The sequence below is a fragment of the Schistocerca gregaria genome, chromosome 4 (genome assembly GCF_023897955.1).
Source record: "Schistocerca gregaria isolate iqSchGreg1 chromosome 4, iqSchGreg1.2, whole genome shotgun sequence".
NCBI classification, from domain to species: domain Eukaryota; kingdom Metazoa; phylum Arthropoda; class Insecta; order Orthoptera; family Acrididae; genus Schistocerca; species Schistocerca gregaria.
In genome coordinates this window covers 264,940,049-264,966,161 of record NC_064923.1, presented here as the reverse complement: position 1 = coordinate 264,966,161, position 26,113 = coordinate 264,940,049, and the positions used below count along the sequence as shown (strand labels likewise).

Genomic DNA, 26,113 nt, shown 5'->3' with positions numbered 1-26,113 from the left:
ATAAATGTTCATGAATGAATAGAGTAACATGCTCTTTAAGATGAATTCTGTACTGGTTTTGCAGAATGACCCTTGTGGTACATCTTGAGGGATAGTGGTAGCCAATAAAATCACATTAACAATTTGGAAAGTTACCATTTTGGTGATGTTGGGGCCCTAGCATGGGGAAGCTTCATGCTGGATATCTGTTTGAAGTTTGACATCTTGAGGAATACCTTTAATGCTCAGAGGAGTAGGTATGAGGTACTGCAACCAAATGTATGACTTATCAGCAGTGCAAGTAGTCCATACTTCCTTCTCATGATCAGTCAGGACTCTCCAGCTTGAGCTGCAGTGGAGGATCAGTTCCTTGCAGAGAAATATATTTTTAACATATATATATTGAACAAGGTTGTGAGGGGTTCAAAAGGTCTGCTGTGGTTCTATAGCTACACTACGTGATCAAAAGTATCCGGACACCTGGCTGAAAATTACTTACAAGTTTGTGGCGTTCTCCACCAGTAACGCTGGAATTCAATGTGGTGTTGGTCCACCCTTAGTCTTGATGACAGCGTCCATTCCCGCAGGTGTATGTTCAATTAGATGCCGGAAGGTTTCTTGGGGAACGGCAGCCCATTCTTCATGAAGTGCTAAACTGAGGAGAGGTATCAATACTCTACGGTGAGGCCTGGCATGAAGTCAGCATTCAAAAACAGCCCAAAGGTCTTCTATAAGATTCAGGTCAGGATTGTGTGCAGGGCAGTCCATTAGAGGGGTGTTATTGTCATATAACCACTTTGCCACAGGTCGTGCATTATGAACAGCTGCTCAATCATGTTGAAAGATGCAATCACCACCCCGGAATAGCTCTTCAACAGTGGGAAGCAAGAAAGTGCTTAAACACCAATGAAGGCCTGTGCTATGATAGTTCCAAGCAAAACAACAAGGGGTGCAAGTCCCTTCCATGAAAAATGTGACCACACCATAACACCATTGCCTCTGAATTTTACTGTTAGCACTACACACACTGGCAGATGATGTTCACCGGGAATTCGCAATACCCACACCCTGCCATCAGATCACTACATTGTGTACCAAGATTCCTCACCCCACACAACGTTTCTTCACTGTTCAATCATCCAATATTTATGCTCCTTACACCAAGCAAGACATCATTTGGCATTTACCGGTGTGATGTGTGGCTTATCAGCAGCCACTCAAACATTTTCTCAACCATTTTCTCACCTCCCACCCAACTGTCATAGTACTTGCAGTGGATCCTGATGCAGTTTGGAATTCCTCTTCCACTGTTGGCAGTCTCTGTCAGCCAACAGATGAGGTCGGCCTGTACGCTTTTGTGCTGTACGTGTCCCTTCAAGTTTCCACTTCACTATCACATTGGAAACAGTGGACCCAGGGATGTTTAGGAGTGTGGAAATCTCACGTACAGATGTACGACACAAGTGACACCCAATCACCTGACCACGTTCGAAGTCTGTGAGTTCCGTGGAGCACCCCATTCTCCTCTCTCATAATGTCTAAAGACCACTGAGGTCACTGATGTGGAGTACCTAGGAGTAGGTGGCAGCACAATGCACCTAATACAAAAACATATGTCTTTGAGGGTGTCTGGATACTTTTGATCACATAGTGTATGTCAGTAAGTTGCTACAAAGGCAAAGAGTGCTTCATTACTAGTTTAAATGAAACAAAAGTCTTGTTGATATCAGAAGTTGAATGAAGTCCACATGAATAAAAAGGAATTAATGCAAGAAGCATTCAGTTAATTCAATTAAAAAAAAAAAAAAAGAAGCAGAAAGATCTATCAGTTTATCAAAAATTTGAGAAGATGTGCATCTAACTCCAAAGGCACACTCTACAATAGATGTGCAGAACAGAGGTTTGTTGGGAAAGACATTATCTGGTTTAGCGATTTTTTTAAAAATTTATGCTTTGTTTTCACAGCTCTTTTAATTACTTTAATTGGACACTGTTGTATGCTGTAGTCTTTTGATTAAGACTTACCTTGTTGCTCTCATTTCATGCACATATTTAAGTTACAGGCACTAGTGTAGTTGTATCCATTACTCCCTCATAGCAACATATACACCATAATTTTATACAGAACTAAAAATTTGCCTCACTGAGCTAAAGAAACCTACCTCGCAGCAGATGGTTGAGGCATATCCTCAATCTGTTCATTTGTTTCCTGAGCCAGTCTGAGTGCCAACTCATGGTCTCTCTTTTCTTGCTCTAACTGTTCACGGTACTTTGCATCTTCCAAAGCTTCTTTTTCCAGTTGCTTCTGCAAATATATTTATTTTAAGTAGTTAATAATGGAACTATAATTTAGTCAGTAAATTGAGTTTTCACAAGAATTGGCTTTTGTATCAACTACAAAAGGTATAACATTCATCAGTTTCCATATCACTACAGACATGAATCTCACAAACAATAACGTAAAATTTTCTAGGTAGTTGGAATAACAACAATAAGAATTTTGCAGGTGCGAACTCTCCCTGCAATATTTCCTTATTTCCTGTTCACCCTGGCCTCAATCTTCACTAATCCCTGACCTTTACCCACCTATCTCCTTCACTGCTCCCACTCCAGCACTGAACAGCCTTCTGTTCCACTAATGCATCCAATAGTTCCTCCTCTCCTCCACTACTTCTACCCTTTTTTATTGCCCCCCCCCCTCTCATACCACCCAACTGCACCTAGATGCCACACCCTGTCGCCGGCATGTAGATGCATGCTCCTACAAGCAACACACCCTCCCCCACCCCTAGCCTGCTATTCCTCCCCATCCCAGCCTCATCCTTTACCCCTCCATACATGGATTGCTTCTCCCATCAGGTGCAGCTGCTCCAGTCTAGCCTCAATGGCCAGAGATAGTGGTCCTGCATGTGTGAGATTGTTCTTGTGTGAATGGGTGTGTTTTCTACCTTAGAAGAAGGCCTTTTGGCTGGAAGCTTAAATGTAAAGCAGTCTTTTTGCTGTGTCTGTCTGCAACTCAACAGATCCTCTATTGGTGAGTAGCAATGTATCTCTTTCATAATACTGCCACTAAGCCATCCTGGGTTGTCAATATGAAATAAATATATTACTACTCACCACACAGAGGTGGCACTGAGAACCAAAAAGGCATGTACAAAAAAAGTCTGTTAGATACTATCAGCTTGGAGTAATTCCTTTTGTCAGATGTAGTGAAACACACACACACACACACACACACACACACACACACACACACACACACACACACACACACGGCCACTGTCATCTCCAGATGGTAATGTATATGATAACTAACAACATACTCTTACAAATGGCTGGCAATAGATTTATCACACTTGACAAACTTTTTAGGTTTCAGTTTCAACTCAGACACAACTGACTTAATGTTGAGCATAATTATTGTCTTATTCTGTCCCTGTGCTCACCAAGAAAACCAAATTCCTTTTCATGTAATTAGTTGCAGAGTGGTCTTCTAGGGGATTCTTAAAAATCCATTGGGAGATGGCACTTTAAGCAGACAAGAAATAATAATGGTGCTTTTAGCATCTCTAAATTCTGTTTCTAACAGCAATGGATCTTTACACCAATTTCCTCAATGTGTATAAGAAGTAATAAAGAATCAGTTGATTTTCTGCCACCTAAAGAAAATGTATGTACAGAAAAATATCTGCAACTGTTTCTTCAGTACTAAAGTAAAAATATAGAGGAATTCTTTACAAATGTATTATATGGCTGTTACTAATTATGTTTTGTAATTCTCTATGCGAATAACAAACATTTTTTTCCTTCTTCAAAGCATAAAGCAGTATTAATTTGATTAACACTTGATAAAGAGACGACAGGTAATTCACAGAAAATGTTACACTAAAGAATGAAAATTTAACTTCTTTTAGCACTCACCTGAAGTGCTGCAGCAGCTCTCCTGTCTTCCTCCTCTTGTTTTTTCCTTGCTTCTTCCTCAGCCTTTCTCCTAGCTTCCATTTCAGCCTTTCTGAAAATTTCAGTGAAATCAAGAGTGTAATGCTTAAATTAATTCCATACTACAACAAAATGTAATAAAGTTTCTTAGCTCTTACATCAATTATTATTGGTATAAAATATAAGGTAGATTTAATTATTTCAAATACATGCATTACACATTCTCCCAAAAACATTACAATTAAACATATATATAAAGTGACATCAGGCACACACACACACACACACACACACACACACACACACACACTCAAAAAAAAAAAAAGTCTACAATTTGGAAACAGAGGTTCCTTCACACAGATGAAGTGTTTTACAATAATATTTGATTGTACTTTCATTTTGTAAATCCTTTCTTTACCATTGTTTTCATAATGTTTCCAGAGTACCACTCTACTGAGGAATAGCAGTTACAAAATAAAAGACATGACGAAGTGGGATTTGATGATGAGAAGTGTGGCTGTTGGAAACAACATGCGGTTGTGCCTTTTTCTATGTGCTAATACAGTAATCATGGGTGCAGAAAACAGTTAATATAAACTTTCAATGAAGTGTAACAAGTACAGGTAAACATGCTCAAGAGAAGAAGCAGCTTAAAATTGCATTAATAATTAACTACCATTAAACTACTACAAATCATGTGTAATTTTTCAAGGTAATGTTGGTATAACAAAACCAAAAGAAAAGCTGGTACTTTTAAAGAAGATGTTGCTTCCTCACTTATGATAAACAGTTGCCATTTATCTCACACTATTAGCTTAGCATCGAAATGATTATATTGATATTTATCACATAAAAGTTACACCTACATTTTTAGCAAATGATGCACACTGAAAACAAAAATTACAATTGTTTCATTGTTAGCAAAGAATTTTTAATCCTTCTGTCTAGATTAATGTACAATTTTAGGAATAATTACAAATCATGTAACTGATTTTTATTAGAAACTATAGAGATTTCCAATTCCAACTTTAAGTCTGACTGGAGCTTGTTGGTAGTGAGTTGCTTGAAAATAGATGTTGATAATATCTTTATAAAAATATCTAATCAAAACCACTAGTCAATGGCCTGTAAGACCATGACATGCAGTTGCATATATTAAGTGATAATACTGTTAATGATAGAAAATTTACTAAATTTGAATTTAGGAGGGTAATCAGTAATCCAAAAATTGGCTATTTTAGGAAACCTCTCAAAGGCATGAATTAGAGTGGTGCATAGAGGAAAATGTATGCCATGTCAACAAATACAGCATATTTATTAATAAATTTGTCTTTATCTGAAATTAGAGTAAAGGTATCTTGTAAGATAAAAAGGAATTGTATCTGTCAGCGAACTCATTATTAGACATACTCCACATATATACACAAACTTATTATGAGCAGAACACAGTCCCACCAAGTACAGTAACAAAATAAAGACAGCATGGGTATAGTGAAGGAGGAGAATGGTAGAACAGAGACAGGAAAATGTATGTTATATTGATCATAGGTCGGGCAGATATCTTTTAACAGTAAATGATATGTTGGCAATAGAAGTGTAAAGTATTGTAAAACTTTTTAAGAAGCATTTTGTAACTTTTGCTCAAGAGATGGGGATGTCAGGCTCACTAGATACTGCCATGGAACGTCTTGGAAAAGCTGTCACAAATAACTTCAGTAATATGAATATGATCTTCACAACATCAGGAGAGGTAATGTTCCCCATGAAACTTTCAACACAAAAAGAATATCTAGTGGTTATAGCAAGTATAAACAAAGTTTATATGTTAAACAATGAAAAATCCAAATTGGAATATCAACAATATTACGAAACGGATAGATTACTACTTACCATAAATATGACACACAGAGTTGCAGAGAGGCCAACAAAAAGACTGTTACACATTCAGTTAAGGCCTTCCTCAGAAAGGAAAACACACACTCATTCACACTAGCAAGTACACCTGAAGCACACATGACTGCTATCTCTGGCTGCTCTGGCCAGAATGCAGCTTTGTCACATCAAACAGAAGCAGTAATCCTGAGTGGGGTGGAGAAGGGGGAGGGGCTGCAGGGTATGGGTAGGTGAAGAAAATTCAGTGTACCCTGGAGCAAAATGTAAAATTTAGATGGTAGTCAGAGAAGGCTGCCAAGTGTAGCATTGAGAGACTATAGGGGAGGGGAGAGGGAGAGGGAGACAAGGAGTAGAAAGGAGAGGAGCAGATAAGAGGAGAAAAATGTTGGGTGCACTGTCAGAAGGCAGCACACAATGAAGGTGAAGGGACAACATGGATTGGGAGGAGGTGATAGGACAGAGTGGGTGGAAACTGTTGGGTGGAGGTTGTGGGGATACGAGATTACCATAAGTTGTGGCCGGGATGATTTCAGGAACACAGAACCTGTTGTAAGAGTAACTCCCATCTGGGCAGTTCACAAAAGCTGGTGGTGGAGGGGAGGATCAAAATGGCTTGGGATGCGAAGCAGCCATTAAAATCGAGTATGTTATGTCTGGCTGTATGTTGTACCACTTTGCTCTTGGCTACCATCTGGCAGTTGTCATTCAACCTGGTGGGCAGCTAGTTGACATTCTTACCAACATAAAAAGCAAATAATTGCCACACAGCTGGTATATGGTAGGCTTCTTTCACACATGGTACAGCCTCTGATGGAGTAGGGTAAGTCAGAGACAAGGCTAGAATAGGAAATGCTGGGTGGATGGATCGGGTAGGTCTTGCTTCTGGGTCTTCCACAGGTATATGACCCCATGGCGTGCTTCCCAGCAAACTTCTCCCACAGGCTTCTTCAAAGATCTATGAATTTCAACACTTAGTTCTCAGTGAATTTACTCTTTGATGGTATTTGATGCATACAACAAAAAAGAACAGTTTCACTTAATTTGTGGTTTACACAACCACAATACACAATAGAGAAATATACAGCTTTTTTATTTCCTTTCCTACAGTTCAATGGTTCATAGTGGACACAGTTGGATTCTGGCCAGAGCGGCCGGAGATTGGGGTCATGTGTGTGTGAGGTGTGTCTGCTTGTGTGAATGAATGTGTGTGTTTTCCTTTCTGAAGGGGCTTTCGCCAAAATCTCATTGTGTAACAGTCCTTTCTTTGAGCCTGTCTGCAACTCGAAGGTATCATCCTTATGGTACATAGCGATCTATCCTTTTCATAATATTGTTTGAATCTAATTTGTTTTATTTTGAGCTTAGTAAGACATTAAGCCAGTAGAAACACTAACAAAATCTGAGTAAATGCCAACTGTTACAAAGGAGAAGAGACAGGGAAACATATGTCACTCTGACCATAAATTGATCTCAACTAATGAATAACCAATGTCCTGTTATGAGGACACAATTTGCTTTATCATCTTGTATTTTGTTTATATCTGTCTTATTTTCACCAAGTTTCCCAGTACACATCTCCTACAGGCCTCTTCAATGATCTTGGAAATCCTAACTTACTTCCCAGTGTATTTATGCTTTGATGCTATTTTAAGCAAATAATGATAATAATAACAATCATAATAAACAGTTTCACTTAAATTGTGGTTTACATAACCATAATGCACAATAGAAAAAAATTTTGGTTGTAGCATTTATTTCCTTTCCTATGATTCATAGTAGGTTTGGTATTCTGGTGTAAAGGTGTTCAACAAGGTCCCATCAACATAAAACACAAATTTAGGAGTCCAATATACTCAGAATAAAATCAACAACATATCTCATTAGCTATTCCCATTACAAATTATCTGACTATCTTGATTCAAGACTCCTGTTAGCTACATGACAAGTAGCAATTTTTATCGTAATTAGAGCTCTGCCATAACAGCTCATGGATAGTTACCATTGTATGATAAATATCAATGTGACCATGTAGATATAGTAACGTTCACAAGAGAAATAAACAACAGCCAATAACATCATGGAGGAGCACCAGCTCCCAATACCTCCTAAAAAACAAGTGACTTTTCTGTTTATTCTACTGCTGTACATTTGCTTGGGCAATTACAAATAATTTATAATAGTTGAATGGCAGTAAAGTATTAAATTAGTTTCCATGACCTGCTTCGCTTTGATGATTATACTTTGACTCATTTCACATGTATGTATATTACCCTGCACGAAAGAAATAATAAAACTCAGTGAAAATACTTATTTCACAACAAATCAATTTGTAAAATTTTCATTAAGAGAAATGTGTAAGTTTTTGGGGGATAAAACGATCCTTATGTACTTGATATGTAGGGGACCATAGGATATTCCTAGAGTCATCATTTAAAGCCAATTCTTGAAACATCGTTAATAGACACAACAAAAATAAGAACTTTTATTCGTAGGTTAAAAAATGTATCAACAGATAAAAGTAACAGTATCAAATTGTTATTATCATGAGTGGACAACAAACAAATGTGCCTCAAAGCTGTTGCAATTTGCAATTTTATTCCCATATTTTTGTGTTGGTATAACATGCTAATTGTTATTCAAAGCTGTCAGAACATCAGCATATCATGTAATTATTAGACTGTGTTTTTATCTATTACACAGAGTCAGATTTGGGATTCATAATTTCAAATACTTCTTTAATATGCTTTTCGCCAAATCACAGCTCTAACAGCTGTGTGTGGGACTATATTCAGCATACAATAACATTTGCAAGTTTTAATACCACACAAAAGTGTAGTGATTCTTCAAGAAAACACTGGTGAAACATCAATATAGTCAGAGCGCCAATATGGTGGAAAGGTGCAAACAAAAGAGCACGTAGAAGGAGGAGGAGGAGGAGGAGGAGGAGGAGGAGAAGGAAGAGGAGGAGAAGAAGAAGAAGAAGAAGAAGAGAGCAAAAAACAGGAAACTAATATCACATTGGTAGTAATAGAAAAAGAGTACTAACCAATCCGAAATTCATCACATACTTCTCTACATCTACATCTACACTCTGAAAATCACCATGAGGTGCATGACAGAGGATTTCTTCCTGTTACATTCATATATGGAGCGCATGAAGAATAACTATTTGGATGACCCTGTGTGTACAGTAATTATTCTAATTTTATCCTCACGATACCTATTTATGTGATATGTAGGGGACTGTAGGATATTCCTAGAGTCATCATTTAAAGCCAATTCTTGAAACATCATTAATAGACTTTCTTGAGATAGTTTATGTCTATCTTCAAGATCTTCCAGTTCAGTTCCTTCAGTATTTCTGTGATACTCTTCCACAGAATAAATAAACCTGTGACCATTCATGTTGCCTTTCTCTGTATACATTCAACACCCCTTGTTAGTCCTATTTCTTATGGGTCCTATACACTTGAGCGATATTCTAGAACCAGTTGCAGGAGTGATTTGTAAGCAATCTCCTTTGTAGACTGATTGTACTTCTCCAGTATTCTGGCAATAAACTGAATTCTACCACCTACTTCACCCACGACTGAACCTATCAATCCATTTCATATCCCTACAAATTGGTACACCCATGCATTTACGTGAATTGGCTGATTACAAACATGAGTCAGTGCTATTTTAGTCATAGGATACTATGCATTTTCATTTTATGAAGTGCACAATTTTTGAACATTTAAAGCAAGCTGTCAATCTTCGCACCACCTTGAAATATTATCAAGATCTGACTGAATATTTATGTAACTTCTTTCTAATAGTATTAAATTAGACATAACTGCATAATCTGCAATAATCTTACTAATAATCACAGAATTTTTTCTCGCAACAATCACATGCAGTACCAACAGGTAAAAACTTAGCTTGTTGAGATATTCTGAAACAAAGATTTTTCGTTCACTCTTGTATTCCTTTCATCTTTATGTAAGTTTTCCATAATTATAGGAGGTACTTTAACATGAAATGTAATACTTTTTTGTGCATTCACTGTAAGAAATGTTGTTACTCACTTCCTTCTATTTTCCTCCTCTTCTCTTTTCTTTCTTTCTTCTTCCTCCTTGCGCTTTCTTTCCCTCTCCATTTCTTCTTGAATCTTGCGCAATCGTTCTTGTTCTTCTGCATTCTTTTGCTGTTGCAGTTTTGTCTGTAATTGGCTCATTTGCTCATTTATTCTATTCATCAGCTGAAGGTGTAGACTGTCCACCTGGGCTGTAGTGATTGAGTCATCAGTCTGGAACAGGAGCATATTTCAAAGTAATAATAGAATTGTGATTTGCTATTAAGTTGTACCAGTTTACTTATGTTGTATAAATAGTTCTTACCTGCATACATGTTTCCTCATATGTTACTCTATATGAAAATTGCTTAGTCAAAGTTTTTTAATTTTTTGAACAATAAATTCCTTTTAAAACATTTCACCATGAAATTCATTTGGTAAGCTGAGGATGAGTTTGCTATATTGGCAGCAAAATGACTGATGATGACTTATTTAGAGAGAGCATAAAATGAGGACTGGTATTAGTAAAAACAGTGTTTATGGAATTGAGAAGTTTTTACATTTCTTGTAAATTTAAGTGTTATTACTTCTTTTCTGAAAGTGTTTGTCCAAAGTGTAGCCTTATATGAAAGTGGAACATTGAAAATAAACAGTATGCACAAAAAGGGAACTGAAGCTTATGAAATTTGGTGCTACTGAATAAGGTTGGGGATAGATAGGTAGATGCAATAGCTAACGAAAAGGCAATGAGTTGTGTCATGGAGAGAAGAAATTTCTGGTACAATTTGACAAAAAGGAGGGCACAGTTCATAGGCCACAGCCTGAGGCATCTATAAATAATCAAAACAACCTTTCCCAGCTTGGTGTGGATAGCACTAAGTAACTACAGTCAGACAACTTGTCTGGCATAGCAGTAATTTTGTTTATGGGCTGCTGAATAGAGTTATGATTAAAATTCAGACAACAATGTTAGCTAACTGAATATCACCATTTTCATACATCTTAGGAACTCTTCAAGGAAGGAAAGTTCTCTGGAGGCTGAATGTCACCTGTTCCCCACTTCTGGAGTGACACCTCATGGCAATAATGGGAGCTGTAAGCTACCATACAACCCAGACTGCCCAACTGCAGTAACAGTTTGAAAGGAGCTATGGCCACTTGCTGGCTGCCCGACTCGAGCACCAGTCCAGCGTGAGTCACATTCCCTGTGTGACCTTTTACTGCTTTTTCCTTCACGTCCCTTAAACATTATCTCTGTACCAAGAAATCTGTTCTTATCAGCTTCTTAATCAATACACGCTGCATCTTAGTTCAGTCAGGATGTCGGTGGCAGCTCATGATAACTTCCGGGTAGTGACAGCTCGTACCGGCCTGGCACTGCAGTCAGGCAACCTTGCACCTATCTCCTGGGCCTACAAAACTTCCTCATCAACTAGTCTATTTATTAGTTAAAAAATTGGCCAGATTTGAGTACAACATGCACTCTGAAGGTTCTATTCACATTTAATTATGTATACAGACAGCTCATCCATCCTGGGAATCAAGAATCTCGACAATATGTGCCTGTTATCAACATTGATACTGGCAAGATATTGGTCCCAGGGATTCCAAAATTTCTGAGAAAGTTTTGATTTTAAGTTTTACTTTGGATAACAAATGAAAAAAGGAATCTTTTGTGTGATTTAATTACAAATTAACAATTTTGGGATTTTTTTTCCTTTACTTGTGCTGTGAAACCTTGTTTTCTGCCAATTTTCACGATTCTAGGTCAATGGGAATTGCTGATGATGAGGTCCCATAATCCAAGGAGTGTAGGGGACAATCCAGGAGACCTGCACCACCAACTAGGCAAGGTCCTAGTGTAGGTGGTTTGCCATTGCCTTCCTCCGACCATAATGAGGAGGAATGATAATGATGATGAAGACGACACAACAACACCCAGTCATCTTGAGGCAGGGAAAATCGCTGACCCCACCAGGAATTGAACCCGGGACCCCATGTGCAGGAAGCAAGAATGCTACTGCAAGACCACAAGCTGCAGACCAATGAGAACTACCCCATAGATTTTAATGAGTAATTTGCGAGTACCAAAACATGTGGCATCAATGGCCACAACTCTAAGCGACCCATAAATAGGTTGGCATACGAGGGGGCCATCCTGGTACCCATGGTTGTTCCCTTTAATTGTTGGTATGTCTGGCCTTCAAAAGTGAAGAAATTGTGGGTCATGATGAAGCTGGCTAAGGTGACGAGGAAAGAGGTTTTGGGTAGGGTGGCAGGTGATCGGCGTGAAAGGAAGTGATCCGTTGCAGTGAGGCCCTGGACGTGCGGGATATTTGTGTATAGGGAAGTGGCATCAATGGTTACAAGGATGGTTTCTGGGGGTAACAGATTGGGCAAGGATTCAAGGTGTTCCAGAAAGTGGTTGGTGTCTTTGATGAAGGATGGGAGACTGCATGTAATGGGTTGAAGGTGTTGATCTACATAGGCAGAGATACGTTCTGTGGGGGCTTGGTAACCAGCTACAATGAGGTGGCCAGGATGTTTGGGTTTGTGAATTTTAGGAAGTAGGTAGAAGGTAGGAGTGCGAGGTGTCGGTGGGGTCAGGAGTTTGATGGAGTCAGGTGAAAGGTTTTGTAGGGGACCTAAGGTCCCGAGGATTCCTTGAAGCTCCGCCTGGACATCAGGAATGTGATTACCTTGGCAAACTTTGTATGTAGAGTTGTCTGAAAGCTGACGCAGTCCCTCAGCCACATACTCCCGACAATCAAGTACCACGGTCGTGGAACCCTTGTCCGCCGGAAGAATGATGATGGATCGGTCAGCTTTCAGATCACGGATAGCCTGGGCTTCGGCTGTGGTGATGTTGGGAGTAGGATTAAGGTTTTTCAAGAAAGATTGAGAGGCAAGGCTGGAAGTGAGAAATTCCTGGAAGGTTTGGAGAGGGTGATTTTGAGGAAGAGGAGGTGGGTCCCGCTGTGATGGAGGACGGAACTGTTCCAGGCAGGGTTCAATTTGGATAGTGTCTTGGGGAGTTGGATCATTAGGAGTGGGATCAGGACTATTTTTCTTCATGGCAAAGTGATATTTCCAGACTACGAGTGTAGGACAGTAAATCTTTGACAAGGGTAGTTTGGTTGAACCTGGGAGTGGGGCTGAAGGTGAGGCCTTTGGATAGGACAGAGGTTTCGGATTGGGAGAGAGGTTTGGAGGAAAGGTTAACTACTGAATTGGGGTGTTGTGGTTCCAGATTGTGTTGACTAGAATTTTGAGGTGTTGGGGGGAGTGGATCTGGAAGTGGGAGATTGAGTAGATGGGAGAAACTGGGTTTGTGTGCAATGAGAGGAGGTTGAGGTTTGTTGGAAAGGTTGTGGAGGGTGAGTGAGTTGCCTTTCCGGAGGTGGGAAACCAGGAGATTGGATAGTTTTTTGAGGTGGAGGGTGGCATGCTGTTCTAATTTGCGATTGGCCTGTAGGAGGATGCTATGTACAGCCGGTGTGGATGTGGGAGAGGAAAGATTGAGGACTTTGATTTGGGACAGGAGTTGACGGGTGTGTTCATTGGCCGAGTCGATGTATAGGTGAAGGATTAGGCGGGTGAGGGCTATGGATTGTGCTGTTTGGAACTGGTATAAGGACTGATGGAAAGAAGGATTGCAGCCAGAGATGGGAACTTTAAGTGTGAGGCCTTTGGGGGTAATGCCAAATGTCAGGCAAGCCTGAGTAAATAAAATATGGGAGCGTAATCTGGCTAGGGTGAAGGCATGTTTGCGGAGGGAATGTAAATAAAATTTAATGGGGTCGTTGTAGGGATGTTGTGAGGTTGACATGGTATTAGAAGGTGGAAAGGGTAATATGAGGTTAAAGTGAAAATAAATAGAAATTTATATAGGGAGAGATAAAGGTGTGAAAAAAGTCGAAAAAGTGTTGGTTTGAGATGAGCTATGTTGATCCTGTGCTGAACTTAGGTTGGTGAACAACAATGGGTGCAAAGGTTAGGTAGTTGTGTTGTCTCCAAAACACGTTAAAGCGTGGGGAAATTCAGAAAATTTCGTAAAAAATTTCTCAAAAAAAGTTACGAAAGAAAAAAAAGAAAAATTTTTCGGAAAAGATTTTTCTATGTGGGAATGACCAGCAACAAACTGTCCATTCGCATGAATGGACACAGGCAGACAGTGTTTGTTGGTAATGAGGATCACCCTGTGGCTAAACATGCCTTGGTGCACAGCCAGCACATCTTGGCACAGTGTTACACCGTCCGAGTTATCTGGATACTTCCCACCAACACCAACCTATCTGAACTCCGGAGATGGGAACTTGCCCTTCAATATATCCTCTCTTCTCATTATCCACCAGGCCTCAATCTCCGCTAATTTCAAGTTGCCGCCACTCATACCTCACCTGTCACTCAACATCATCTTTGCCTCCACACTTCCGCCTTGACTTACATCTCTGCCCATACCCTTTGCCTTTAAATATGTCTGCTTGTGTCTGTGTATGTATGGATGGATAAGCGTGTGTGTGTGTGTGTGTGTGTGTGTGTGTGTGTGTGTGTGTGTGTGTGCGCGCGCGCGCGAGTATATACCTATCCTTTTTTCCCCCTAAGGTAAGTCTTTCCGCTCCCGGGATTGGAATGACTCCTTACCCTCTCCCTTAAAACCCACATCCTTTCATCTTTCCTTTTCCTTCCCTCTTTCCTGACGAAGCAGCCGCCGGTTGCGAAAGCTCAAATTCTGTGTGTGTGTTTGTGTGTTTTATTCATTGTGCCTATCTACCGGCGCTTTCCCCCTTGGTAAGTCCAAAAGAAGGCCAAACAAACTTAAAACTTGGAAACATCCTAATTGGAGAAAAGGAGAATGGCAGCTGTATCATGTATTTATGGACAAATTCTTTCACAGAGAAATCTACAATGTTAAAGTATGAAGATGGGTAGGTACAGGTACAGACATTACATTGTCAAAATCAAAATTAAGTTCACACCACTAAAAAAGAAACCAAAATGCTAAACAAAAGAGGAACTTCGATTCCCACCAATTAAATAGAAATGATAAATATCGTGAAGTCACACAAAACATAAAACTGACAGATAATTTAGAAGAACTGGTTCAAATTCTCAGGTAACAAGCAGAAAATTTAGACCCATTGAACCCACATAAAAGACATGTCTGGTGGAACTCAGAACATGACAAAATTCATGAAGAATGACATCATGCATGGTTAAAATTTCTAACACACAAAACAGAATAAAATGCAACCAACCTCAAAAATATCAAGAAAAAGTTCACACAGATTATCAGGCAAACCAAGAGACAATCACAGAGACTTTTATAAAATGTCCATAATGGCAGTCAAGGTGTTAGATTAAATAACTTTGATAAAAAAAAGGATTTCTAAACTTCTTTTTTGATAAAATTGTTTAAAAATGATAATTATTTTGGACTGTCCTTGGATCAAACAACATCTGTGTGCAGTCTTTTCAGTGACCTCTGCAAAGTCCATGGACTTGCAACAGTGTCTCCATTTATTGTGTCTCCTCCTTGTCTTCCACAGATTTAATTTTGCCAGTATCAGCCTATACATAAGGTCAACATAAGTATTCAAGAATCTAGCTCCAAATTTCATTTCCACTCAAAGGAGCTGGTATCCATGTTGTGGATTAAATCCATATGTTCACACCTTGATTTATTCATTCTATGCAGCACTTTTTGGTATTATGGAGGTGAATGTCAGCATAAAGTTGTATATTTACAGTGGAAATGATGTTACATAGTCTGTGGTAAGTCTACTTGTCATGTTTAAGGCGATTCCATCTATACTTTGTGCACAGACCTATACTAGATAAAAGCAGAATACTGACTTGCCAAGGCAGATTGTTACAGTCTGGTGGCTCGACATGAGCATTCAGAAACTGCATGACTTGTTGGGTGTTCGAGGGGTACTGTGGTTGATGTCTTCAACATGTGGTGAAACCATGTCCAGACATCATGGGGTCGCGCAGCCACCCCTCATTAGTGATGTCAGATGCCGTAGGCTGGGCTGACAGGGACCGGCGGCAAACTGTGCCACAACTAACATCAGACTTTAATGCTGGGCAGAGTTCAAGTGTGTTTGAAAACACAATGCACTAAACACTCCAAATGATGAGCCTCTGCAGCTGATGACCCATGTATGTGCCAATGTTAACACCCAGACATCGGCAACTATGACTGAAATGGGAACATGACCATCGGTACTGGACATTGGCACAGTGGCAGAGCGTTGCATCTTCTGACAGGTCATGCCAATGGGAGGGCACAAATCTGTCATCTTCCAGGGGAATAGATCCTTGACACCTTTACTGTGGGACAGAGACAAGCTGGCGGCAGCTCTATTATGCTCTAGGGAACACTTATATGGTTATCCATGGATATACTGGAGCTCATGCAAGGCACCATGATGGCCATGGAGTATTGTAGATTGGTGCAGACCATGTACACCCATTCATGACAATCATGTTTCCCGATGGCAGTGGCATTTTTCAGCAAGATAATGTGCCTTGACACAAGGCCAGGAGTGTGAAAGAGTGGTTCAAGGAACAGAGTGGTGAGTTCCAATTGATGTACTGGTCCCTCAACTCACCATATCTGAACCCGGTAGAACACATCTGGGATGTGATTGAATATGGCATCAGAACCCATCGCCCCCTGCCCAGAATTTAATGGAATTAGGTGACTTGTGCATTCAGATGTGGTGCTAACTCCCTCCAGCACCCTATCAAGGCCTCATTGCTTCCATACCATGACAAGCCACCATTGTTATCTGGCCAAAGGTGTTTATACTGGCTGTTAGATAGGTGGTCATAATGTTGTGGCTGATCAGTGTATATTCTTGTACTGAAAACATCAGATTGTCAGCATAAGAAAACTTCCCAATAGCACCCACACTTGTCAGCTATTTGTAAACACAATAAAGAGGTTAGGTGAAAGCACACTATTCTGTGGGAGTACATATTTTTGGTGTTTCCACTGACTTTGTTGACCCTCTGGTCTTTTTGGAGGCTTTTATGGAGTGGTATGATTTCTTCATGAAAGCTGTTTGCTTTATTGTGTCCTAAGCTGCAGTCACATGTACAAACATAGCTTCAGTAAGGTTCTTTTCTAGGCAGGGACAGTGTTGCATTAGATTGAGGATTTGGATTTGTGAGTTCTGTGGCTGATTTTTTTTTTATATATATATATATATATGAGGAGGGATTCTATTTCTACTGATTACTGCTTCAGAATCAATCATCCAATCATTATGTACAAAGGCTCAGCAAAGATATTGACCTACAGTCATTTGGATCAATTATAGGCTCACCTAGATTCAATACATCCATAACATGGACTTGTCTCTAGATGTTCCCTATATCGAATTTATTCAGACATTCGCAGTTAAACTGAGAAATATACCTTTGTTTTATGGACAAAATGTTTGGTCCACTTGACCGGGATTTCATCAATGCAGCCTCTTTTTCAGTTCTTGCACCAGTCTATTGTAGATCCTTCTTTGTGTGCTTGGTTTTATTCTTTTTTCTTATTTCTTAGTATTCTTGGTTTCTACTTGTCTAACTGGTCTCATTTGTATTTATCCTTATGATTTAAAAGAACCTAGTATGCAATTTTATGTGTACTGTTTGTCTTCATCAACAGCAGCATTACAAACCCAGTCTGCAAACTAATCAGTCCACTGATTACATTTAAAACAGAAAATACAGCTGTTAACAAACACCAGCAAGATGTAATTTACTGTCAATCCCCACCCCCTGCCCACTGACTTACATAACAAAATTACTTGCTATTGGTGCTTCATACACACACACACACACACACACACACACACACACACACACACAGAGAGAGAGAGAGAGAGAGAGAGAGAGAGAGAGACCACATTAAACATTTCATGCCTCAATAAATGACAAATACCAGAATGTTTCACGACTGATACACCTGTAAATACTACCAACCTTAATTTTTTTCAATGCTGTCTCAATATCACTGTGGAGTTTTTTTACTTCTGCTGCACTGGATTCTTTGTCCTTTTTGAGCTGAGGAATAATTTTCTCCATCCTACTAAGATTGTCCTGAAAAGAGAAAGAAACAGCTTACATCATGTTGAACAACAGTGGCTTATAAATCATGGCTTATAAATCATTGCAAAAATTAAATAGCAAACAAGAACTTGTAGAAATCTTAACCGGATAAGTGATGAATAAGAACAGTGCATTTCTTAAGCAAAAGAAGAAATAATAACAGAAAAGAGCAGAAATGAAGTTATTAAGAATTATGCATCAGAAGGCAAAGAAGGAGAAATCAGGAACAAAATTAACAGCAGAAAAATGGGTCAAGCACATGTTATTGGCTATACAGTCATTATCTTCAGTTACTGTTGATTCATCTAGAATGCACTCATTCATTCATTCATTTACAAATCATGTTTCAGAAATGTCATTGAGAAAGAGCGCCATCAAGAGTGTAATGAGTGAAGTTATTAATTAGCAGGCAGAAGCTGCTAATGTAGGCTTGTAGTGTCATAAAATTGCTTACACTAATGTTCGTACTCCTGCAGCTAGTGCAGTCACAGGTAATATCTTATTAGGCTATTATTTTTTTAATGGACAATTATTTAATACATTAATTTTTTTCTTTCATGAGGAGTTGATTCTTGTTGATCTTTATTTGAATTTAATGGAAGGCTAAATTAACAAAAACGATATTGAACAACACTAAAACATAGAACATTCAGGCTTCCTATTACTGTCCTGGCCCAAAATCTGTAAATCCTAAACTTGGAATGCAATGGAGTGAAAACAACAAATTTATATTGTTGAAAAGTGAATGGATTCTATATCTTGCTCTCATAAAATCATCAGTGACATTAAATACTAATGGAAATGCATATTTTGGCCCATTTCCACAGATGAGGCAACAGAAGGTTATTAATTTGATGGGAGTATGTACTTCCAATTCAGGCTAGGATACAGATGTAGCTTTGAAGATTCTTTCTGTAAGAAAAAGACCCAGTATTAATGATATTGGGTAAAAATTCTACTAACTAAGACATTATAGGACTGATGAGGAGTCAGCTAGAGGTTTGTCAGTTTCAGATGCTAACAAAATGCTAATCAGTCAAGTGCTGAACTTGATAGGATACCCATAGGAAGAATTTTACTGCAATGTAATGAGTGTTGACATGTCAGATGAGACTGTCAAGTGCTGTTCTCTCTTTGTGTGTCAAAGGTTAGTGCACAGATGTGTTGTCACTCTAATAAATATTAAAAACACATAAATTTGTGTTTGAAAGGGTTCTGCCTTGAGCAAAACACAGTTATTCCTTTACTTCTATACCCTGACATGTTTCACTGCAGTTCAGTATCATCAGTGGGCCTTTATTTGTACCAAATTTCGTTATACATTAGCAAAAGAAAAACTTGACAGGTTTTACACAGTAGCAAAGGAAATGAGATGGCAACAATTTTTTTCTGAGTTAGCTGCTTTTTCTTAGAATGGATTGAACCTGCTACTGGAAAAAAAAACCTCAGAAAGAGAAACACCAAATGCTAGTTCTGAAAAAGTATATTAACAACCAATTATTAAGAATGGTAACCCACTCACAATGATAATTATGTGAATTACTTTATATATAGAGGGCAGCTGCTTTACAAAAACTGCTGGTCTTTCTATTACACAATTCAGCTGCTATTTTTATCTACCGGTACTAATTCATATTATCTGTAAGGGTAGAAACAAACAACAAATATTTTTACAACCTGTTCAGGAGACAATCTGAAAGACTGTATAAATCTATGATAGTCTACATATCAAAATGTTTTACCTTTAGCCTGTTGATTTTGGTGAGTCCCTTTATTCTAGGTTGATATTTCTTCTTAACCAAAAACATTCGAACATTCTTCTGTATTACAATTAAGCAACGTCTTCTATATAATATTTTATATTTCACTGAAACAGTTGACAATAAATCAGTACAGGATATCTCGATTATGTAGTAAACTGGTACAATAAAGGCTTATAAATACATTACTCTATGTTACTAGTTGGCTGGCTTTGGCTCAACTGCATTTCATTTTCAGATACAACATACAAGAAATCACATTCCGCACAGACATTCATTGATGAAGGAATATGAAAACATTTGTTTTTACCTACATTGTTCCAATTTCAGGGCAATCTTTCACATTAAAACTAAGTTTAAGGTATGTGATTGTACGTAAGAAAGAGCACTTAAACATTAATAATTTAATAATGAAATCTTAAATTTTAGATCTCAGAAAGGAAACTTGAAATATTTATCTCTTTACCTGTACATAAGCACCAATTGATGGTTAAACCTTTTAGTTTGTTCCTGTTCGAGAAGTTACAAAATCACAGGTATATTCTGCTGCTTTACCTGTGACCAGCTAATTCAAATGTTAGTAGTGAAAACAGTTTTCATTGTTGGTGTATAAATCATAGGACATGACAAACAGCAGCAGATGGGGTCATTCCATGTCAAGTGGTCTAGGGCTTCCTGTTCGATCCTCTTGGTTTTTGCTGAAATTTCGTATGTAGAGTACCACATGTCTCAAATGAACTTTGATTATGTTTAGATTTTCCAGCGGAATATTTGTTGAGATACAGCAGTTTGTTTGACCCCATACACTGACCATATACAGTACGACACTGAGCTTTCACCAACTTTGAGGCCTGATATCTCTCTTGATTTTTTTTTTTTTTTTTTCCCCCCCCAAACATGAAACTTAGCTGGTTGGCACTCTTTTTGACACTGTATGCCAATGTTAGGATGTTCAAAACATACTCATTCTAAGAGTGGTTCTAAAACATTTCTAAAAGACACTTTTGTGCAAAATGGGATTGAAAATACCCTATTTTTAGCCATTTTACAAAACCCGTCAACTTTATACTAGGCCAACTGTGATACAATTTATCTACTTATGGCACACACAGAAATAATAATTGTTACTACCATAAAATAGACTGCCTGTAAAATGTTGTACAAGCTAGCCAAGTTCCATGCTTAAAAAATACCAAGAGAGATATTATTTCTCAAAGTTGGTAAGGTCTCGAAGGTGGTAAAGTCTCAAAGTTGGTAAGTGGTCAGGGTATGGTGTCAAACAAGTAGTTGTATCTCAACAAGTATTCCACTGGAGAAATTAAAGCTTGATCAAATTTCGTTTGAGACATGAGGTACTCTATATACAATAATTCATCAAAATCCAAGAGGGCAAGTGGGTCACTTTCAAAAAATTAAACATGAAATGTCCCTGTAGTTTCTAGCCATCAAGCTACAAACATCACCCTACATTAAATCTACAGCATCTTGAAGGAGAAAACATGAAATAATGTTGGTAATTCTTTAGTTCTTGCTGGGAATGTTAGTGCTTGTAGTGCTCTTTAAAGGATAAGTTGTAATGAGTATTTCATACTGCTTAAAATTATTTTTAAAGCTCATCAAAATTACATTCATCCTAATGGTAAAAATAACAACTCCCCATGTGGCAGCAGGAGAACACACTGTCTCCAAGAATCAGTCTTTCTTTTTCATTCCATCTGGTAAATACCCTTGACTCAGGGTTCTGGGCAGCTTTTCCAAACTCTATCCCTTTTTCTAAGCCTCTCCAGTCCTCTAGCTTTACCCCTCTTCCTTCCCATTCAGAGAAGATTTTTTTTATCTATCCAATTACATTACATTCATCGTAAAGGATTTCCTTAAAACAAATATCAATCCGAATTACAAGGATTTTGAATTAATAAGTGGAACAAAATTGTCAGTTCCCACTGTATATATTTTAGAGCCTTTGGCAGACGTTTACTCAAAATGAAAGAAAAAATGGGCACTAACAATAACTACAACAGAACAGGTTAGTCCTTTGGGCAGCTACTAAAAGTATAATAAATATATATTTTAGTTCTGCTGTCTTGATCAATACTGAGGCCAAAAAACAATACGAGGGTTATGAACAGATGCAGGATGGGTCATTTGCACCTCTCTCAAGCTAAGGCAATAATGACTTCCCTTCCTTTCCACATCTAGTCCACTCCTATATATAAGTGATCATAGGAACTCAATTATTACAATAAATAAATTTATATTTTGGATATCAAATACCATATTATATACTCTTCATAGCAAAAAAAAAATTACAAGCAGATTATAACAAGAGTAACAGCAAAATGTATTGCAAGAGTATAAAGTTCACATACTCAAGCATTCTTTTACTAACATACTGTGCTAGAGAAGCCCAATGGCACCACTCCACAGATTAAAAAGCAATAAGCTCAACTTCCTCTACTTCTGCATAGCTTTTGTACATAACAAAGGAAAAGCTGCAGTAGATGTAGGAAGACAAATAACCCCTTAACTGACAAATCAAACTGAAACCAATCGAGAATATATACTAAACACAATTGTTTTATTTTATACTCCAACTTCTGTTTTATCAGTGGTGATTGATGGATGTAGCTAGATGTTGTGGTTTATAGAGGAACTGATGTAGTTTTTTAAAGAGACAGGTACAGTGGATTGGTATGAGTGTGCACATGCATTTAACACATACCTGTAGAGTGTGTAACCGTTCCCAGACAAATCCTTGAGCAAGGTTTTTATTAGATTCATTGTGACTCAATTCTTAGCTGCATAAAAAGTTCCATACAGAACTATGATGTCAGCATACTGGACCAAAAATTAGCCATCCTAAGGAGACATCAAGCTAATACTGTGTAACACTGCCTCTAGCAGTAATGGCCTTCACTCAGTCTGAAGGTTTCTTCAGGTATGCCATACCCACCCAAAGCCTTTCACTGATGGTTGGATCTTATGGAGTTACCAGACTGCGGAGTGCTGAGAACTCCGTTCCACTCACTTGACCAAATAGCTCTTACACGTTTTCTGTGAGATTAAGACCCATGATTTAGCAAGCTAGTTGAGGTGCAGTAGGCTGCCTGAGTGTACATAAAACCATGAACATATGCTTGCATATCTGTGAATAGAGATGTTGCCATCTTAGAAGACTCATTTTGAAGAGTCAGAAGAAAGCACAACATTTGGTCATTAAGGATGTTTAAATAAACATCTTGGTTTTGTTTACGGTAACCTGCAGAGTGAAAATCTCATTCTGGAAACATCCCCCAGGCTGTGGCTAAGCCATGTCTCCGCAGTATCCTTTCTTTCAGGAGTGCTAGTTCTGCAAGGTTCGCAGAAGTGCTTCTGTAAAGTTTGGAAGGTAGGAGACGGATACTGGCAGAAGTAAAGCTGTGAGTACCGGACGTGAGTCGTGCTTCGGTAGCTCAGTTGGTAGAGCACTTGCCCGCGAAAGGCAAAGGTACCGAGTTCGAGTCTCGGTTGGGCACACAGTTTTAATCTGCCAGGAAGTTTCATATCAGCGCACACTCCGCTGCAGAGCGAAAATCTCATTATGATAGTTCCTTTCTGCTACCTAGTCATGACTCCGCATCGAGACACCTTACTGCACTGATTCCATACAACCTACAGAAACATACACATCATTTCAGTCCCAAGACTTACGTCAGAAGTGGAGAATCACACAGATAAAGTAACCAATGTGCCCTTTTAATGGGATGGGCTTTGTCTGGTGACCTTGTTGATTTGGTTTTAAGACAATTACTGCCTGAAACACACATGGATAAGAAATTTACTCTTGCCTTCATCGATGGAATTTCTTGAGGGAGGGTATCTGAACAATGGGCATTAGCACTAACAATGTCCAGTAGAAGTCTACCTTGTGCAGTGCATCACATAATTTGTAATGAAATAGGAAAAAAGACTAGATCTGGACTGCTCCCATCTACACTGGTGATGCTGCACTGTCCAGGTTTTCTAAGTAGACTTCAATAATGGTAACATGGATGGTTTTAGTACAATCTTCCTTGGAATCTGTTTGATATAAAGTTCTCACTCTCTCCCTTAGTTTTCAACATCTTGAGGCACAATATCAAGAAAACTCTACCTAATGCTTTGTTTTCAACATTCTTCAAGAACATAGTCCAAGCTATCCTCCAAATTATCCACATTATCATCTTCAAAAATATCAAGCCATTTTCTACAAAATCACAAAATATTTCATGAACAATTTCATCATCATATCAAACCTTGCCTTGGCATGTTGATACAAGTAAGCTCATGCAGCAGAAATGTGCCTCTGCACTAATGCACAAGGAGAAAATGTACATACTTCCATACCGTGACTGTACAACCCATGGTCTATTCAAAATTACTTTACAACTAACAGCTACAAAGGAAATGGTGAGGTGAGGCTCATAAGGAAGGCACAGCACAAATTCAGCCATTCCCCCATCACAAGGCCTGTTACCCGGGCAACCACTTGCAATTCCTAGGTTTTCACCCCACCAGGACATTTCCAAGGTTGTATATCCTGTAGTTTCAGGCAGCTAGCTGTCCTGTGAAAACACTGATTATGTGTTGGGATTTGTTTATTTTAACTTCCTACAGCTCCAGAGTTAATATTTTACCTCATTTTGTTATCGTTTGTCATGTGTTGTGTCATACTGAACTCTGTTAGTAACTAGTTTTTCAAATGTTACTCAGTGGAAGAGTTCAACATGAAACAAATGTCTCTCGGTCAGGACATTGGTGTATGAGGCCCGTCAAGGGAAACAGTTTGAGCATGATGTACCTACAGTGTCAACAATTTTTGTAGAAAATGATGCCAAACATTCTGTTGATATGGACATGATGAGCAGAAGTGAAAATGGACACATGTACCTTCAGCTCAAAACACTGAAGTAAGCGATAAATTTAAAAAGCAGAACTTTGGATCTAATATCTCTGAATAAACCACAGTTCCCCATATACTAAATCTATGTGCTGACAAAAGCATACAGCCATACAGTCATTATGCTGTCACTTTTTTCACTGTCATTTCAACCCAACAGAATTGTATTGACCCAGTTTAAATGATATGTTGCCAGCAATAACAATCATCAAAAAATTTGTTGTCTACAGTTCAGGCACTCAGCAATGAAGCTGTTAGGGAAGTCATCTGTTATGCAGCACATAACAGGAAAAGCATAGTAAAATGGAGTATTTTAAAAAATTATAACAGGAAGCGATATGTTAGTGAACATTGGCAGTGACAATATTACTTCAAGCATAAATGCAACGAGAGTAATGTCAGTATAGTTTTTCCATTGTTATCACACAGAAGATCAACAGGTGGAATCAACTGAATTTTTGGTATGTGCAGATTAAATGCCTGAATAGAAAAAATATGTTTTTATAAGTTCTGATCATTATTATGAAATCAAACAGGTTGCCAAAGAGGTTTTGATGCATGAATGCAGCACTGTGCATCACATTTACCTCAAATTATATCATGTTAGAGATCTCTGGGTGAGTCACAGTTTAGAGCATATGCAAATATGAATATTCTTAAGATCTCATTTGCATAACATATCACTTAAATTCAGTATCAAAATAGTGCCCTGCATGTCAAAAATCACCACCAGAAAATGTTTTTTTGTAAAGATTCCATATATTATCTAAAAAGTTTAGTGTGACAAGTAGAACCAAAATGAAAACATACTGCAGCTTTTCCAGAAGATACTGATGCTACTTCCAACTTTGCAGACCGAATAGTTTGAGCAGGTGAATGAGTTGAATGAAATGTAAAATTACGTGTGTGTTCTGTGCAGGATGTGGCAAGTCAGCTTCATGCCTTCACATGTTCCTACTAAAATGTCAACTATAAAGCAGCTTTGAACAATCAATGCAAGAACTACAGTCTCCACTGATCAGCTCATAGAAGATAGATCTGTAAGTACATGAAAAGGAAGAAATAAAATCACTAAGAAAATGTGCCAGAAAAATTATGGGCACTGAACTTTTAGGCAGGCCAACTGTGCCCAAATCTTTAGTGGTCCTGGGACCAGAGTGGAAACTCTTTCTCATTTGTGAGTAGAACCCTTCTCACCCTTCTATAGTATTTGTCCACCTTCGTAGCTGACTGGTCAGCATGCCTGAGATTTTTTGCTGGTGGGGAGATTGGTACAGGATGTACTCAGCCTCATGAGGCCAACTGATGAACTACTCAACCAATTAGTAACAGTTACAAGATCAAGAAACAAACACAACAACGACTGGGAGAGCAGTGTGGTGATCACATGTCCGTCCATACTGCATCTGATGATGCCATTGGCTAAGTGTGGCACAGTGATTGACCGGGCCTGGTTGG

At 38.5% G+C, this 26,113-nt stretch overlaps 1 protein-coding gene across 12 annotated transcripts in view; it reads right to left on the bottom strand.

Moving 5' to 3' along the window:
• Positions 1-26,113, bottom strand: part of LOC126267997 (myosin heavy chain 95F) — a 380,222-nt gene that overhangs the window by 41,062 nt on the left and 313,047 nt on the right. For all 12 annotated transcript variants that reach the window (XM_049973362.1, XM_049973367.1, XM_049973370.1 and 9 more), the window contains 5 exons: positions 19,720-19,844; positions 17,852-17,968; positions 9,879-10,099; positions 3,901-3,991; positions 2,142-2,284 (listed from right to left, as the gene is read on the bottom strand). In XM_049973362.1, coding sequence (XP_049829319.1) covers positions 2,142-2,284; positions 3,901-3,991; positions 9,879-10,099; positions 17,852-17,968; positions 19,720-19,844 — 697 coding nt within the window. The remainder of the gene's footprint in view (positions 1-2,141; positions 2,285-3,900; positions 3,992-9,878; positions 10,100-17,851; positions 17,969-19,719; positions 19,845-26,113) is intronic.